This window comes from Nicotiana tomentosiformis, chromosome 2 (assembly GCF_000390325.3).
Source record: "Nicotiana tomentosiformis chromosome 2, ASM39032v3, whole genome shotgun sequence".
Classification (NCBI taxonomy): Eukaryota; Viridiplantae; Streptophyta; class Magnoliopsida; order Solanales; family Solanaceae; genus Nicotiana; species Nicotiana tomentosiformis.
In genome coordinates this window covers 20489966-20509545 of record NC_090813.1, presented here as the reverse complement: position 1 = coordinate 20509545, position 19580 = coordinate 20489966, and the positions used below count along the sequence as shown (strand labels likewise).

General features: G+C 39.2%; 2 protein-coding genes across 2 annotated transcripts; both read left to right on the top strand.

Annotated features, from left to right (window-relative positions):
- The first annotated feature begins 16892 nt into the window (after positions 1-16892).
- Positions 16893-18183, top strand: LOC138904451 (uncharacterized). Its single transcript, XM_070192950.1, has 3 exons — positions 16893-17149; positions 17458-18008; positions 18122-18183. The coding sequence occupies exons 1-3, from the start codon at positions 16893-16895 to the stop codon at positions 18181-18183; spliced, it is 870 nt and encodes a 289-aa protein (XP_070049051.1).
- A 237-nt stretch (positions 18184-18420) lies between these two features.
- LOC104103972 (uncharacterized) lies at positions 18421-19200 on the top strand. Its single transcript, XM_009611941.1, has 2 exons — positions 18421-18732; positions 18874-19200. The coding sequence occupies exons 1-2, from the start codon at positions 18421-18423 to the stop codon at positions 19198-19200; spliced, it is 639 nt and encodes a 212-aa protein (XP_009610236.1).
- Positions 19201-19580: the final 380 nt, after the last annotated feature.

Here is a 19580-nt window from a genome sequence, read left to right as displayed (position 1 = left end):
ACAAAGTCTATTAGTCACATAGGTTATTTGCCTGCTCTTACTAGTGACTATATATCTTGTGGCTTTCTGCTGTAACATGATGTCGGCAAAGGACTTATTAAAAACATCTTTAACTCCACATCAGTCTGTTTCATTTACTCTTTTGTGTGCCACCTTCTTTTTTATATGCCAAGAATGTCAACTTTTATGATGAATGGCTAGAAAGTTGGGTCGACTTAGCGATAAGGGGGTGGGAAAATTGGATGTTATTCATTTAAGTTCCTTTATAAGGTGAAGTTGACATTATTTGAAACAGAAAAAGTATAGGGTACGTAAAGTATCATTTACTTAGCTACTGAAATAGCCGCCCATAAACTTGGAGCAACGGTAAAATTATCTTAGTTTGACCTATAGACAGTGACAGTTCCACCTTGAGAGGTGGGGGTGCTATGTCACCCGCAAGATTGGCAAACTTTCTTAAAATATATTTTGAATTTTTTTAGAATATGGCTATATGTAAACATTGCCACCCGCATCACCAAACCAAAGGAAGGTGCCTTGTTGAGAATTAGTTTCTTAAAAAGATTTTGGAAAATTTTCAGGGAAACCCACAGTCGCTATTTTTCGGGTACGCACTGGATAACCTGCTCACTGTGCAATAGTTCACAAATTACACAGGAGATATAAACCGCACTAGTCAAATCTGGTGCGACGAGCTCTGACTGAGGAGGCTGCTGGTGAGACGAATCGATCATAAATCTCTCATGTGAGAAACCACTCGGTCAAACTTGCAGGCTAGTTTCTTAAAGTTATTCTCTTGTTTGTGCTTAGGTTTGAGTCTGATTTTAACGAGGAAGTCAATTTTTCGTTTGCTCAGTTTTCCTTTTCTTTTATTTTTCCCTTTTGTCTTTGTCTTTTCTACTTCCTCTTTCCTTTTTCCTTTTTCTTTTTCAATTTTTTCTCCTTTTGTTTGTTTATCAATGACCTTTTGAAGGAGTACATATAAAATAAAATAAAAACTGCAAATGATCAAAGTACCATAAATAAAAACCATAGCTCTTAACTCAAAATTCGGTTGCTTATGTTAATAAAAACCTTACAAGATTATTCTTTTCAAATTCTGTTAGTTGTTTCTATTGTCCTATTACTTTGTTATTGCTACTATCTGTTTATTGTTTCTTTTTCACTATTCTTGAGTCAAGGGTTAATCGGAAACAAACCTCTCTACCTCCATAAAGTATGATTAAGGTCTGCATATACATTATGTTCCTCAAACCCTACTTTTCGGATTTCACTAAGTATATCGTTATCATTGTTGTTAAGTGCAATTGTCCTATTGAAAATATGTTGCTTGCAATGTATTATTTCACTATCAAAAATATATTTTTTTTTCCTTATGCTCTTATAGGATTAGTGTGATTCTCCTATTAAAAATACTCTTTCGCTTATGCAAAAATATTAATAAAAAAGATGTGATTCCTTTATTGAAGGATTATTGGTAATTTTTACTTGTGTTTATTTATTTTAATAGGATTGTGTTGATTTTTCTATTGAAAATGCAGTTAAATTTATTAAACCAACCAGAATGAACTCAAAACATATCAAACCGAATTGAATCAAACCGATATATACTCACAATAAAACTTTATGGTCAGTGCGAGGTGTGTATTAAAAGAAATATGGCACCCCTTATGTTCAAATTCTGGACCCGCCTCCGCGGCTATAGGTCACAGGTTCGAGTCGTGGAAGTAGCCACTAATGCTTGCATTAGGGTAGGCTGTCTGTATCACATCCTTTTAGATGCGGTCCTTTCACGGCCCTGCGTGAATGCGGAATATCTTGCGCACCGCGTTGTCCTTTTCCTAGGGGTAGTGCACATCAAAGTAGCACTATAGAAAAATGGTACTTCCATTTGTAAAGTACCCAGAGTTTTATGATAATGAAAATGACACAATGATTTTAATTATATTGGCATAAGTTGATAGGTTGAAGAAATTAATATTCTAGTGCTGGACAACTATAATTGCAAAGTGCTAACAGAAAGCCTAAGATTAGATGTTTGAATAGTCCCTTTGGCATTCTTAATGGCAACAAATTAAAAATGGCAGCTCATATAGATGTTAAAAGGATAAAAGAAAAAAATAAAAGCATGATAATAACTTGCCTGCCATAACAATGATAATAATTTCTCAACTGGAATTGGTGCCAAATTGAAAAGTGCATCTAGATCATTTAGTTCAATGTATGCAACTCTAGCAAATTAAATGTACTTTATACGTCTGATTTGTATAGTTTCTCCAGTTGAAATTCTTCTCTTCTGAAATTTTTGGTTTTAATTTCAAGAAAAATTTAGATAATATTCACCTCCATAACCCCCCACATGAATGAATAAACAAAAATTGACCTAGAAATGCTAATGAGTATAGACATGTCTCAACCAAACTTGAATGTAGTTGTGATTGCTGCCAATACATGTGTTTCTCTAAAGCAAAACCACAATCAAAGGAATAGACAAAGAATGAAATGGTACAATCCCATGATGTTGGGGTCACTAAAAAATCTAAAAATGGAAACCCCAAATTCATAATTACTTAGGACTCCTATTTGGGAAGTTTGTGTTGTGGCAAAATTGATTTCCTTAGTTGGTAGTTGACGTGTAACATTCTTAAAGGGCTCTCCTTTTGGCTTTAGTATGAAAACCAATAACCATATTGTATACCCGAAAAACGGATAGAGTTAAATTTATACGTAGTTCTAAAGATACGTAATATAATTCGGTACAAATTGAAAAAATAAGCAAAGATATATCGAATATTAACTTTAAGAAGAATGAATACAAACTCAAATTGAATAGAGAGTGATTGATAAGAGAAAAACAGAATGAATCAATCTCAAAGCCCAAAAAGGATAATATTTGCTAGATGTTATGTAAATCTCAATAAAATCTGAATGTGAGAATATATGAATCTATGAATCAATCCCCGCCCTTTACAAATGATAGCCACTCTTAATATAGTAGAAAATCCTACTTTGAATATAATTAAAAATATATAGTGAGGATCTCATGATAGATTAATCGGCAAAGGGCCAAATATATCCCTCTACTTTCGAAAATGGTCTAAGAATACCCCACGTTATACTATTGGGTTATCTATACCCCTGCAGTCACACTTTGGGTTCAAATATACCTTTCATTTAAACGGAGGGACACGTGTCATCGTCCGATTGGTCAATTCTAAATATCTCCTAATTAATTAAAAAGACTCATTACCCATACCCGAAAAATAATTTTTTTTTTTTGTAAAAACTTTAAAAAAAAACTAAAAATATTTTTTACTAAAAACTGAAAAAATAAAAATATTTTTTTCCAGTTTTTACAAAAAAACTACTTTAAAAAAAATGAAAAATATTTTGTAAAACAATATTTTTGTAAAAATTGAAAAATAAAAAAAATTGAAAATTAATTTTCTAAAGCAATTTTTTTTGTAAAAACTGAAAAAAAAACTGATTTCTTTTTACTAAAAACTGAAAAAACGAAAATATTTTTTTTCCAATTTTTACAAAAAAAAAACTGCTTTTAAAAAAAGCTGAAAAATATTTTCTAAAACAATATTTATGTAAAAACGAAAAAAAAACTAAAAAGCAATTTTCTAAAGCAATGTTTTTCTAAAAACTGAAAAAACAAATATTTTCTTTTTTTCAGTTTTTAGTTAAAAATATTTCAATTTTTTCCAGTTTTTAATTGCTTTAGAAAATTATTTTTCAGTTTTTACAAAAATATTATTTTAGAAAATATTTTTCAGTTTTTTTAAAGCAGTTTTTTTGTAAAAACTGGAAAAAAAATGTTTTCGTTTTTTTCAGTTTTTATTAAAAATTATTTTTTTGCTTTTTTAAGTTTTTACAAAAAAAAAATTATTTTTCGGGTATGGGTAATGGGTCTTTTTAATTAATTAGGAGATATTTAGAATTGACCAACAGGACGATGACATGTGTTCCTCCGTTTAAATGAGGGATATATTTGAACCCAAAGTATGACTGCAGGGGTATAGATAACCCAATAGTATAAAGAGGGGTATTCTTAGACCATTTTCGAAAGTAGAGGGGTATATTTGGCCTTTTGGCTTTTCCTTTATTCAAGCCTTGATTTCAGCCGAGATTCTCTCCCCAAATGCGGCTATAACGGCTTTTTTGTTCCTTGGCTCGGTCTCGATCTTGGCCGGTCTCGGTATTGATCGGTCTCTAGGTCTCTAGCTCGACCTTGACTCGATCTCGGTACTGATCGGTCTCTGAGTCTCGAGCTCGACCTTCCATCTTCACATCACAGCTCGATATTATAATGACGAACCTCGGTCCATCAAGCTCCAATCTTGATTAGCCACACGAAGGGCAAACTCGGTTTTGACCGTATACAGATAGTTTCCTCATTTCTCGGAAAGAAAGTGGCGAGAAACGATATGATTTTTCAACCTCCAACTAGATGAATACTGACGTCTGCGACGAGCCCGATTGTGACGTATGTGACAAACGTCCCGTCGGTCTAATTACCAAGGTATTAAATGCGCGTTAGTCGATGGTCGGCCACTGCCAATTTTGAATTGTCACTATGAAATCTATAAATAGTCCCCTTCTTCATTATTTCAAACTTTTACCTTCAAATCGTTTTCATTCCAATCTTCACAGTTCTTTGCCTTCCCCAAAGCTCTCTATTTCCAAGTTTCAGAATTTCTTTGCTTGTTCTTCTCAAAACACCAAATACTTTACTCTCCCTTCTTCTTTGTTCACAAAAATTTAGACGGCAAAAATATCTAAAACTGTTCCGCAGAAAGAGGCTGCTTCCTCATCTCGGCCGGCCGGCGAGAAAACAGTGGTGGAGCCACACCTTGAAGAGCTTGTTCCCGGGGGGTGCGTTATTGATTCTGATTTTAAGGTCGACAAACCCTCATCGATTGCTCGCCGATGCGAGCCGGTATCTAGATATATATGCTCGATACCAAAAATCCTTCTTGACCTGGTGAAAAAAGACTGTCATTTGGGAAAATAAAGAGGTTGTGATACCGGCACCGGAGGAGGCGATCACTACCCACGTGGAAGGGTACCTGAGTGTTTACACTTATCCTTTCACGCTGGGTCCCCTCGATTCAGTCATCGTCGATTTTTGCAAGAAATACCAGGTGACCCTCGGTCAAATTCACCCTTCTTTTTGGAGGATTGTGATACTGCTTCGTTTCTTTGTGAGCAAAATCGACGGGCTTCCCTTCACCTCGATCACCTCGTAAGATTATATAGCCCTCGACTTTACCGAGGTGGCTGATAAAGCTTCAACACTGGGACACCAAGGCGTTCACCTCGAGCATAGATGAAGACAAAGATAGGGGTTGGATAGGTTGGTTCGTTCGAGTGAAGACCTCAGACCTAATCTCGGCTGAGAGTATGCCATTTCCCGAGAAATGGAATATGAATCGTAAGTATGATCCCATTTTCAGTTTTTGTTGTTTTAACCTCTTCATCTTTTCTTATCAGTATTTTTCTTGACGCAGTCGTTGCTTGGATGTCGGGTGCGGTTCCCTACCTCGAGAACTGGGTCAGGAGCCTAGTTTCGACGTCAACATACGCCGAGCACATGTGGCGCGATTTGTCAAAGGGTCGGTGGGAGGCTCGTACTCATGGTAAGCCTTCTTCTCGGCTTTACCGATTTTGCCTACCGCTCAAGCATTTTTTCTCAAGAGTGAGTTTATTTACTTTCTCCTTTTGTATGTCTTGGAAAGGATGTGGTTATGAGATCCTCGCCCGGAGATGAAGAGGCTTTACCGCATATCTCGAAACCGACGATGGGGATTAAGATAAAGAGAGCCTCAGACCCCGAGGATCAAAAACCCAAGAAGAGAGCGGCCCGTAAACCCAAAGGGAACACAATCTCACTGACTATGGAGTCGGTCCTGAGTCTAAGAGAAGAAGAAGAAGAAGAAGAAGAAGAAGAAGAAGAAGAAGAAGGTGACTCTGGGCTGGTGGCCCGTACACGAGCTAGTACCGATATTCAAAACATTTTGGTACATGTGGAAGTTGATACTACTCCATCCAGGCTTGATGAGGTCGGGGAGGAGACTTCGACCTAAGTTCCCGAGCAGAGGGGGACCGAGGATATTTTACCTCGGGGCAAAGATACTGTCGAAGAGGCGGTGGATGTCGGTGCAGGAACCGAGCTTAAGGCTCCCTAAGACGGAGGCTGTGCACCGAAAAACCTACTTGGGGCAATAGAAATCGGGGATTCCCCCTCGTTTCCTTCATTTTCACAGTTGATGATATGTGACGCTCAGGCCATGGAGGCCTATCACGGGGAAGGAGCCCATGAAGAGAAGGACCCTTTCTGTGGTTATTTTGTCGGGGTAGAAGATGTCACCGGTCTTGGTTATTCGGAGGCTCCAAAGAAGAGCTCGGGTGATGTGGGAGTGTCATGCCTTTTCAACGAAGCTCAACAGGCCCTGAATCGGGTAAGTTCATATTTTCTCTTTGTCAATTTTCATACTTGTATTTTTCTTTCCTTATATAACTCCTTTTTTCTATTCTTGTATGCTTCTGCGCTTCATCACGAGGCGTTCCTCTGATCCCAAGGGGAGCTGAGCCGGTACGAAGCCGAAATCTGAAGGCTTACTAAGGAGAGAGATGCCTTCAAGCTTCTTAGTGAGCAGAGAGAAGGAGAAGCAAAAGTACTTCGGGCTGAGCTAAACGCAACTCGGAAAGAACAAGCCGATATGACCGAGCAGGTAAAAAGAATCTTTGAAGTTAATGTCACTGACTCGGACGTGATGGCTAACAGTTCAGTCCCATAGGTCCAGCAAAAGTTTGATGTTATCAGGAAGTTTCGTATTGAAGTGGACGCAGTGAAAGCGGAGGCCGAGGAGTGGAAAAAGAACATGAACCGCCTTGCCTCAGAAAAGGAGACTTCCTGAGCTCAACTGGACTCGGCTGAGACCCAACTCCGAGGCCTGAAAGATAAGGCCTTGGTGCAAGCCAAGGAAATCGAGGAGTTCCAGTCTCGGTTGGGCTCAGCAACTTCTGATCGAGAGAGACTGGCCACAAAACTTTCAGCGGCCAGATCGGAGGTCGAAAAAGCCATAGCCAATACTGATGCAATGGTGGTCGTTTACAGGTCAGATGCTGAAGCTGCTCAGGTTCGAGCAAAGAAGGTTGCTGAGGCTGCTCAGGCTCGAGCAAACTGGATTTCCGAGCACGCTAAATGCCAGTCTCGAAGGGAGACTCTCGAGGAGATCCATGCTCGTGGCTTCGATCTTACGGACGAGATCGAGAGAGATAAGGAGCTTGAATCTGAGGCCGGAGTATTGGCCTTTCCTCATGATGATGATGATACCGGGAGTATGAGCGGATCTGAAAGTGAAGAAGACCTAGAGAGCGAAGATGCCGCTCCCGGAGAGGACTAAGTCCTTTAGTATTTTTTGTGTTTTTTATAAGACTGTTTTGTTATTTTGTATAGAAACTTGATCGGGCCATGCTGCCTTTGTAAATGATTTTTGACAGATATATAAAACTTTTTTCCTTTTTGCCTTGTGAAGTTGTATTCCAAGATCTGAGGTTTAAACAATTCGATTGGATCGAATTAGTATAGCCCGTAAACTTTATGGTCGATTGAGCGCTTGCTCGAACTCGAAGTAAGGTATCCTTTAGGTTTTTTAGTTGAGCGAGGACGGTGTCTCGAGCTCAAAGCAGAAAATAGCCCTTAGGCTTTATGGTCGAGTGAGTGCTTACTCGAACTCGAAGTAAGGTAACCCTTAGGTTTTTAGTTGAGCGAGGACGGTCTCTTGAGCTCAAAGCAGAAAATAGCCCTTAGGCTTTATGGTCGAATAAGTGCTTGCTCGAACTCGAAGTAAAGTAACCCTTGGGTTTTATGTGAGCGAGGATGGTCTCTCGAGCTCAAAGCAGAAAACAACCCTTAGGCTTTATGGCCGAGTGAGTGCTTGCTCGAACTCGAAGTAAAGTAACCCTTGGGTTTTTTATGTGAGCGAGGATGGTCTCTCGAGCTCAAAGCAGAAAACAGCCCTTAGGCTTTATGGTCGAGTTAGTGCTTGCTCGAACTCGAAGTAAAGTAATCCTTGGGTTTTTTTATGTGAGCGAGGATGGTCTCTCGAGCTCAAAGTTGAAAATTGCCCTTAGGCTTTATGGTCGAGTGAGTGCTTGCCCAAACTCGAAGTAAAGTAACCCTTGGGATTTTTATGTGAGTGAGGATGGTCTCTCGAGCTCAAAGCAGAAAACAGCCATTAGGCTTTATTGTCTAGTGAGTGCTTGCTCGAACTCGAAGTAAAGTAACCCTTAGGGTTTTTTTAAAAGGATTGTTTATGGCTTTGTCCCCTTTCCGTCTTGAAAGAGTTTCTCATCATTCGTATTTGCGAAACTTGTAATGCCTTAACATGAAATAAGGGATTGTTCGAGAGTTCAAAATTTTGTACTCATTAGAGTTTTCGAGGCTTGATATTATCGAAACCTTTTATGATTTTGTCAGGGATAGCCTTTCTTACCGGTTTGTGATTGATTTCAAAGGCCTGCTTTGTTACAGAATTCGGACGTCTCTGATTTGTGTTAATTCGGCCGTAGCCTCTTTCAGTCCCGAGTGGGGTGGCCGTGGTCTATAGAAATCCCTCTTTAGTTCGAGATTTTCCTTTTGGGATTATGATCTTCGGAGTTTATATGATTCGATCTTATTGATTTTTCGGACGACAGTCCCCGATTTGTGGGGGTAATCATTCGAACTCCGGTCACAGTCGACCTTTAAGCCTATTTGCATAATAGATCGGGAATATGAAGTAGAAGAACCTTTCTGAGGTATGAGATATCGGTAAAGAAGAAATTTCTCTTTATAAGTCATCATACACGCGTTCATGTTTTGTGCCAGGGCTCGAGCAAACTACGCGGGCATGGTTCGATTGACCATTTGGCCCTTACAAATTTTTCCTATCGAGACCCTGTTGCCATGAAGTAACTTCCTTGCATCAAACTTGATATTCGAGGGCAATGCCCCCCAGTATTTGGGTTGATTGTAAAGAGGCCTCGGATACTATTGAATTGTTCTAAGTTAGCACGATCAATGGTTGCCTCATTAAAAACCTCGCCGGAAAACCCATTTGGGACAAAACCGGTCTAAGGGAAAAAGAGTGTAACGCATGCTTTTAGATATAAAGGCTTCGTCTTGAAGAATCCATCCATGTTTCTAGTAGAACACCTGAAAGGATTAGTTTCGAAATACAAATGAACATGGGAGAGTCGTACCTTAGCAGTAGTATCATTTTAGGTGCGATACATTCCAATTGTTCGGTAGTTGTTTGCCGTTTATCATACTGAGCTTGTAGGATCCTTTTCCAACAATTTCTAGAACCTGATACGGTCCTTCCCAGTTCGGACCCAGTTTTCCTTCATTCGGATTTTGGGTGTTGAGGGTGACTTTTCTTAGCACCATGTCTCCGATTTTAAAATCTCGAAGATTAGTTCTTCGATTGTAGTACCTCTTGATCTGCTGTTTTTGGGTGGCCAATCGGACGAGAGCGGTTTCTCGTCTTTCATCTAATAATTTTAGGCTCGCATTCAAGGTCTAGTTATTCGACTCCTCTATTGCATATCGAAACCTGACGCTAGGCTCTCCGACCTCGACCAGAATCAGAGCTTCGGCGCCATAAACCAACGAGAATGGTGTTGCTCCAGTACTGGATTTCGATATTGTGCGGTATGCCCATAGGACCTCGGGTAGTATTTCTCTCTATTTTCCTTTGGCGCCGGTCAATCTCTTCTTAAGATTTTGGATGATGGTTTTGTTGGTCGATTCGGCTTGTCCGTTCCCGCTGGAATGATAAGGTGTTGATAGGATCCTTTTGATCTTGTGATCCTCGAGAAATTTAGTTACTTTGCTACCGATGAATTGTTTTCCATTATCAAATACAATCTCGAATGGCATCTCGAATCGATATATGATGTGGTCCCAAATGAAGTCTATCACTTATTTTTCTTTGATTTTCTCGAAAGCCTGTGCTTCAACCCATTTAGAGAAATAATCAGTCATAAACAAAATAAACTGAGCCTTACCTGGGGCCGATGGGAGGGGGGCGAACGATATCTATTCCCCATTTCATGAAAGGCCATGGAGATAGGACTGAGTGGAGTAGTTCCCCGGGTTAATGAATCATGCGCATGCCTTTGGCATTTGTCGCATTTTCGAACGAACTCCCTTGCGTCCTTGCCCATATCGGTCCAATAATACCCTGCTCTTATTACTTTGTGAACCAGTGAATCGGCACCGGAATGATTTCCACAAGTGCCCTCATGAATTTCCCGTAGGATGTAATCGGTATCTCCCGGTCCCAAACATATTGCCAATGGTCCATCCAATGTCCATCTAAACAGCGTTCCATCTTCGGACAAGATGAACTGTGTTGCCTTTGTGCGCAAAGCTCTCGATTCCTTTGGATATGATGGAAGCTTCCCGTTCTTAAAGTACTCTATGTATTTGTTTCTCCAATCCCAGGTTAAACTTGTAGAGTTTATCTCGGCGTGACCTTCTTCGATTACCGATCTCATGAGTTGTACGACAGTCCCCGAGTTGAGTTCGTCATCTTCGACCGATGATCCTAAGTTTGCAAGAGCGTCGGCCTCGTTGTTCTATTCTCGGGGTACATGTTACAAGGTCCATTCCTTAAATCGATGAAGAGTCACCTGTAGTTTATCCAAGTACCTCTACATTCGATCTTCTCGGACTTTGAAAGTCCTGTTAACTTGGTTCACCACGAGGAGGGAATCACACTTAGCCTCTACGACTTTCGCTCCCAAGCTTCTAGCTAGTTCGAGACCTGCAATCTTGGCCTCATACTCGGCCTCATTGTTAGTCAATTTTATAGTTCTGATAGATTGTCTAACTACATTACCTGTGGGTGATTTTAGTACGATGCCTAGTCCGGACCCCTTCGCGTTCGAGGCATCGTCCGTAAAGAGGGTCCAGACTCCCGAAGAGGTACCCGATTTTATAAGTAGTTCTTTTTCAATCTCGGGTATGAAGGCTGGTTTAAAGTCAGCCACGAAGTCTGCCAAGATTTGAGATTTGATGGCGGTTCGAGGTCGATACTCAATATCGTACCCGCTGATTTCTATGGCCCATTTGGCCAATCGACCCGAAAGCTCGGATTTGTACAAAATATTTCAAAGAGGATAAGTTGATACAACATATATCAGATGACACTGGAAATATGGTTTTAGTTTCCTAGAGGCGCTAATTTGTCTAAGTGTGGATATCTAGTTTCGGCCACGCCTAAGGTCCGACTGACATAATAAATAAGGAATTGCGTACCTCGTTCTTCTTGAACCAGGACTCTACTTACCGCTATCTCTAAGACATCTAAGTACAGGTAAAGTCGCTCATCCACTTTTGGGGTATGAAGCAGCGGCGGGCTCGATAAATACCGCTTTAGTTCCTCCAAAGCCTGCTGGCATTCCAGAGTCCATACAAAGTTGCTCTTCTTCTTAAGTAGTGAGAAAAATCGATGGCTCCTATCTGAGGATCTCGAAATGAATTGCCCTAGGGCGGCTATCCGCCCTGTTAGCCTTTGCACGGCCTTTACATTATCTACTACTGTGATATCCTTGATATCTTTGATTTTATCGGGGTTGATCTCGATTCCCCGATTGGACACCATAAAGCCGAGAAACTTGCCCGAGCCCACTCCGAATGCATATTTTTTGGGGTTGAGCTTCATTTTGTACTCCCTCAATATATCAAAGTTTCCTGCAAATGCTTTAAGTGGTCCTCTGCTCGCAGGGACTTTACTAGCATATCATCAATATAAACTTCCATTGATTTTCCTATTTGTTTTTCAAATATTCGGTTTACTAGGCGTTGATAAGTTGCACCAGTATTTTTTAAGCCGAATGGCATTACGTTATAATAGTAGGTACCGTACTTAGTGATAAACAAGGCCTTTTCCTAGTCCTCCAGGTTCATCTGTATCTGGTTGTACCCGGAGTAGGCATCGAGAAAACTGAGAGTCTCGTGGCCGGCCGTGGCATCGATCATACGATCGATATTAGGCAAAGGGAAAGAATCCTTAGGGTACGCTTTTTTAGGTCTTTATAATCTATACACATTCTAAGTTTGTTTCCCTTCTTAGGGACTACCACCACGTTTGCTAGCCATTCGAGGTATTTTACTTCTCGAATGGATTATATTTTAAGAAGTTTGGTTACCTCGTCCTTGATGAAGGCATGTTTGATCTCGGACTGGGGCCTTATTTTTTTTCTTTACTGGATGGAATTTGGGATCCAAGATTAGTCTATGAGTGGTTATTTCCGGTGGGATCCCTGTCATGTCAAGATGGGACCAAGCGAAACAGTTCATATTAGCTGTAAGAAATTGAATAAGCTTTTTCCTGAGCTCGGGATTTAACCCCGCGCCCAGGTATACCTTTCTCTTGGGCAGATGTTTGATTAGCATGATTTGCTCCAGTTCTTCGACCGTTGATTTGGTAGCTTCAGAATCATCGGGGATCATGAAGGATTGAGGGATCCCATAATCATCATCTTCGTCAGTCTTCTGATTCTCTAATTGGGTGGAGGCTGGCGTTTGTGATTGCTATTTGGTGTCCCGTTTCTCCTTCGAATTTGATCCTTTTGTCGATGATAGTGATGATATCGGAATCACTTCATCGACGGCAAATATTTCCTTTGCAGCTGGTTGCTCCTCGTAGACCGTTTTGATTCCCTCTGGTGTTAGGAATTTTAGAACCTTGTAAAGGGTCGAGGGTACTGCTCTCATGTTGTGGATCCACGGCCTCCCGAACAGGGCGTTATATCTCATGTCGCCTTCGATCAAGTGGAACTTCGTTTCTTGGATGGTTCCGACCACATTTACTGGCAAGATTATCTCTCCTTTAGTAGTGTCACATGCCATATTGAATCCGTTTAGTACCAGGGTTGCGGGCACGACCTAGTCCTGTAGACCGGGATGCTCTACGACCCTTGATCGAATAATATTGGGCGAACTACCTGGATCAATTAACACATGCTTATTTGAGTTTTATTCATAATTACAGATATTACTAGTGCATCGTTATGGGGCTGCATGATTCCTTCCGCGCCTTCGTCACTAAAGGACAAGGTTCCTTTAGGTATGTAATCCTGAGTTCGAGATCGCTTCTCTCTTATAATCGACATCTTAGTGCGTTTAAGCACCGGACCCTGGGGGACATCGATCCCTCCGATGATCATGTGGATGATGTGTTGTGGCTCTCTTTGTTTGTTTTGTCTATTGAATTCTCTGTTTTTGAAATAGTTCTTGGCCCGGTCACTTAAAAACTCTCGAAGGTGCCCTTCATTGAATAACCAGGCTACCTCCTCTCTCAACTGCCTGCAATCTTCCATTATGTGGCCATGGGTGCTATGATACTTGCACATTTGATTGGGATTTCTCTGTGCTGGATCAGACTGCAGAGGTCGAGGCCATTTAGTATCTTTGATGCGTCTGATAGCCGACACAATGGCGGATGCATCAATGTTAATGTTATATTCTGATAACTGTGGTGCTTCCTTAGGCCGGGTATGCCTGTTGAACCCATTCTTGTTCATCTGCCCTCGAGACCCTTGGCCTCGATCACTTCTCCTTTCACCTCGTACGGAGCTGCGTCCCGGTTCGCTACACCTATGATCTCTGTTATACAGCCGGTATCAGTCCTTGTTCGACTTTGGTTCTCGGTAGATGTCCTTTTTAATAACGGACCTCGAACCCAGTTGGTCGTCTTTGACCCTAATCTTCGATTGATATCGATTGTGTACATCGGCCCAGGTAACAGCCGGGTACTCGATCAAGTTTTGCTTCAATTGTGGTGAAACCATTGATCTTCGTTCGTTCAGTCCTTGGATGAAAGCTTGAACGGCCCAATCGTTTGTGACTTGTGGTTGATCCATTCGTTCCATTTGGAAACGAGATACCAACTCTCTTAGCATCTCGTTATCTTTTTGCCTTACCTTGAAAAGGTTCGACTTCTTGGTTTCGATTTTTATGGCTCTAGCATGTGCTTTTACGAAAGAATCTACAAGCATAGCAAAAGAATCGATAGAGTTAGACGGTAAATTATGATACCATATCATTGCTCCTTTTGACAGGGTCTCCCCGAACTTCTTTAATAACACAGATTCAATCTCGTCGTCTTCTAGATCGTTCTTTTTAATGGCACATGTGTAAGAGGTGACGTGTTCGTTGGGGTCGATTGTTCCGTTATATTTAGAAATTTTGGGTATGCGGAACTTCTTGGGGATCGATTTGGGAGTTGCGCTCGGGGGGAAGGGCTTTTTTACGAATTTTTTGGAATCCAAGCCCTTCAATATTGGTGGTTCCTCTGGGATCTGATCGACCCTGGAGTTATAAGTTTCTACTTTTTTGTCATTTGCTTCAATCCTCTTTTCTCCTGACTCAATTCATTTTGTTAGTTCCTCGAACATCCTAATAATCTCGGGATTAGTCCCCGATTCTTGTTCATTTGATCTTACTATAGCTGGCCCTATTTTGTGGGAGACTTCTTAGGGTGGACCGGGCTCGGGCCTGCTCGATGCCTAGGTTTGGCTCTGCAACTGAGCTATCGCTACCTGTTGAGCTTCCAACATTTCAAAAATCATACGCAGGTTGATCCCGTCTTCTCCAACATTTTAGATGTTTCGAACTGCAGAACGAGTTTCACCATGAATGCTATTTTCGGGGTCGGAACGTTGGTTCGCCTCAATTCTCACATGCAAATTAACGTCAATTGGATCTACGACCCGAGTTCCAATAGGGTCAACGAGTGGCCTTTCATTCCCGGGCGTCAGGTTGTTATTCTCATCTTGAATGCCAGCTTCGTTGTCGATAGGTATGGCCATTAATTGACAGTTCGTCATTTTTAACCTGAAATCAAAGACACTTCCAAGAGCAAGTATAAAATAGTGTATTTTACAGAGATTCGTATCAAACAATCGTTATTATCCTTAGCCCCACGGTGGGCACCAAACTGTTTATCCGAAAAACGGATAGAGTTAAATTTATACGTAGTTCTAAGGATACGTGGTATAACTTGGTACAAATTAGAAAAATAAGTAAAGATATATCGAATATTAACTTTAAGAAGAATGAATACAAACCCAAATTGAATAGAGAGTGATTGATAAGAGAAAACAGAATGAATCAATCTCAATGCCCAAAAAGGATAATATTTGCTAGATGTTATGTAAATCTCAATAAAATCTGAATGTGAGAATGTATGAATCTGTGAATTAATCACCGCCCTTTACAAATGATAGCCTCTCTTAATATAGTGGAGGAATCCTACTTTGGATATAATTAAAAATACATAGTGGGGATCCTATGATAGATTAATTAATTGGCTTTTCCTTGATTCAAGTCGTGATTTCAGCCGAGATTCTCTCTCCAAATGCGGCTATAACGACTTTTTTGTTCCTTGGCTCGTTTTCGATCTTGGTCGGTCGCGGTATTGATCGTTCTCTGGGTCTCGAGCTCGACCTTGACTCGATCTCGGTACTAATCGGTCTCTGGGTCTCTGGGTCTCAAGCTCGACCTTCCATCTTCACATCACAGCTCGATATTATAATGACGAACCTCGGTCCATCAAGCTCCAATCTTGATTAGTCACACGAAGGGCAAACTCGATTTTGACCGTATACACATTTATACACGGCTCCCTATTTAATGTCTAATGTTCAATTTACTGAGAAAAGAGAAAAAGCTTGCGGGGTTTTGGTTCACATGTTAATTATGGGAAAAATATGACGAATGAATTATTTATATGTGAACAATAATGAAGTAATTACGGCTAAGTTTCTTATTGGAATAATTATGATGTGAATAATAACACAAAAAAATGTTACTAGTATGTAGGAATTACCAACGTTACGAGCAATTTTATCATTCAAGAAATATTTTTCTCTATTTTTAATTAAACATCAAATTACTTTATACAAATTTTTATGTTAGAAATATTTTTTTCTAATCACTACGGCCAAATGGTCCCATAACCGCTAGTGGAAAGAGAAGCAGAGAGGGTGAAGAAAGACGAGGTGTGACACCTTTTACGAGTACTGTTTACTGTTTAGTTATTTACCAACTTTGAGAGCCTCTCTATTTCAAAACCTGTAGGAAAAAAAGAGCTGGATAATAAAAAACATAGCAAGTTCTTTCGTATGATCAACTTTATTTTCATTACACCAACCTTTGTGTCAGGTAATTAAATCTAGACCATTTATATTAAAATAAGATATGTGTCATTTATCTATGTAAGGATTTGAGGAAATGGAGATAATGAAAAATGTTGAGGGCCGGATCCATACTTTAGTAGACTGAAAGATTACTAAGGTACGATGATTTGTGCTTTGCCAATTGCTTCAAATTCTGGATCAAATGTTGTCACTAGTTAAATGCCTGTCCATTCAATTATCATCTTATCTCGAAGCTCTTCTTTTGTAGATAGTAGGTACATTATATCCATGGTTTATATATATATATATATATAGCAAAAAAAATAATTATACAGTCAGACATCTCTATAACAACATCCTTATATAACAGCACTTCTCTATAAAAGCCAAATTTTTCCGAAACCAAATCTCATGTTATATTATAATATATGTTTTCTATAACAGCAATTCACTGTAACATCCAAAAAAATCCGGAACAAATGATACTTTTATAAAGAGGTTTGACTGTACAACCAATTTTTAAGAGTTCCATAGCCTAACCAATTTTTCTCAGTTTATCATCGCCGATACTCTGGTTTTCTCTGTCTCCTCTGGTTTCACAACCATAAGCGAAGGTTTTGAAAAAATAATTGTAAATAATTATCTACAATTGTATTGAATTTCGCGACATAATATTAAAAATAGCTATTATGCTTCAGCTAAATGGTAATTGGGATAGCTTTGGGAGATACAGAGATTTTAATGTTGACGGAATTATAGTCAGCGATGATTCAAATTATAGTCAATTGAATTTTGCAATCGCAAAGCATCTAATGATCGATACATCAGAAAAAATCATCGAAATCAAATACATTGTCAATGAACATTATCCTTCAATGAAAATTCGGAACGATATGGGAGTTCGAGTATACATGGAGACGAAAAAGGAAAACAAAAGTTTAGGAATGTATCCGCTATGTACAACAATGCGTGATTTCAATTTGGAATGCAGTATCTCTAATTCGAACATAATTGCAGGTTTGCTCTATTATTTCAGTGGTGATATTTTTTTATATTTCATGTGTTCTACAATTTTTCTATAATATAGCTACAAAAATACTACATAACAAGTGTAATTCAACTGTTATGAAATTGTATATAATTTGTAGTTGTTTTGTATATAAATTGTTAAATATAAGATTTTTATGCTTAAACAACCTATTATTTTATAGCTACATTTTTCATAACATTCTTTAAATTATTTTTATTCTGTAGCTACTGCCTGGTATGTGTTGGGGACAATTGTACATGGTACTTCAAGTCCACCAGGATAAATGATTCAGCATTGTTCAAGGTTCGAAAATTCAACAGCTTGCCCACATGCTCTTTGATGGACAATACACACATACAGTGCAAACCTACTGCCACGGTAGTTGGTAGCATGGTTATACCAAAATATACGGATCCTAAGACAATTTACATACCAAAAGACATACAAACTGATATGTTGTCGGAACACGGTGTGAACTTAACATACATGCAAGCTTGGAGAGCAAAGGAAAAAGCTTTGGAATTTTTGAGAGGTCATCCTGCTGATTCCTACAGTCGCTTGCCAAGTTATTTGTATATTCTGGAGAAGACTTATCCGGGGTCGGTAGTTAAATTGCAGAAGACAGACGATGACTATTTCTTGTACGCATTTGTTGCGCTTAGTACGTCCATCAAGGGTTGGGATTATTGTAGGCCAGTTATAGTAGTTGATGGGACCTTCTTGAAGTCGGCATATAAGGGAATAATGTTAATAGCTAGCATAATGGATGTTGCATGTATTGTAGCTTAATTGTAGAAATATTGTTGTAAATTTGTTTTTTAGTATGTATTTGTTTTTCATCTCTAGTTTTATTATGGAAATTGAATTTTTTTTTGCCACCTGTGACAGGTAGCATATTACCACTGGCATACGCTGTTGTTGATTCAGAATATGACGCATCATGGAAGTAGTTTTTTGAGCAATTCAAACATGCGTATGGTGAAAAACCAAATATGTGTGTTGTTTCGGATCGGAATGAGAGTATCTTGAAGGCAACATCTATTGTTTATATCGGCATGCCACATTATGCTTGCATGCGGCATATTTGAACAAATATAAGGTCAAAGTTCAAGAAGGGTCATCTAAAGTTAAGCGAATTGTACTTTGTCACGGCACGATCATACACGCTTGATGAATTTAATGAAAGAATGTCAAAGATTGAAGAGATCGGCATGCGTGTTAAAGCATACCTATACGATATTGGCTATCACAGATGGTCTCGGGTACATGCTACAGTGAACAGAATGTGGACGATGACATTAAACATTGCAGAGTCAGTGAATGCGGTAACAAAAGATGCAAGAGAGCTGCCCATAGTAGAACTATTAGAGTACACGGGGACTCTTCTTGAACGTTGGACTAATGAAAAATTATTGAAAGCAAAGAGTACATTCACATACCTTGGGAAAAAATACAACAAAGAGTTGGAGGACAACATGACATTATCGCAGAAGATGAGAGTAAGCTATATCCAGTAATATCAGATCAATGATTCCATCAAACTAAATATATACTGTTAATTGGAGATAAAATGTTGCATAATTGTAGTTATTTTGTATATGTTTCTGACAACTTGTTGTGTGTTTGTAATAAAATTGTAGGTGAGGGCTTCAACATATCACATCCATACAGTGATAGATGGTGTGAAGCGCTTTATTGTTTGTCTTCAAAACAAGAGATGTAGTTGTGGACAATTCCACCTTGATGAACTTCCTTGTGCACATTCTTTGGCGGCTTTGAAGCACAAGAATGAGTCTTATGAAAACTATTGTTCTCCTTATTACACGAGGGAGAGCTTTTTTCATACTTATGAAATACCAGTAGACCCATTGCCTGACGAAAGCAAATGGAATGTGCCACAACATATAGCTGAAGATGTTATAATGCTACCTACTGGGAAAAGACAGCCAGAAAGACCTCAAAAATAAAGATACAAACCATATGGTGAAGTAACTGCAAAGAAGTATAAGGTTTCATGTGGCAACTGCGGACTAGAAAGGCATAACAAAAGATCTTGTAAGAATGCTCCCAAGAGGAAATAAAATTTGATAAAGTCAAAAGATTTTTAGAAAAATTGTATTGAGGTGTTCTGGAGAATTATAGTTGAGGTGTAATTGTGTTGATAAATTGAATAAAGACTGTCTCCTATAATAAAATATTTTCAACTCTTAATGCAATTGGTTTGTATTTATTTTGTTTAATTATTGAGTGTATTCATTTCAGCCTTTCATAACTTGTTTGGATTATGTATTTTTTATATGTATAATACATAATTGTAGTTAAGTTATAAAAAAATTATATGCTAACA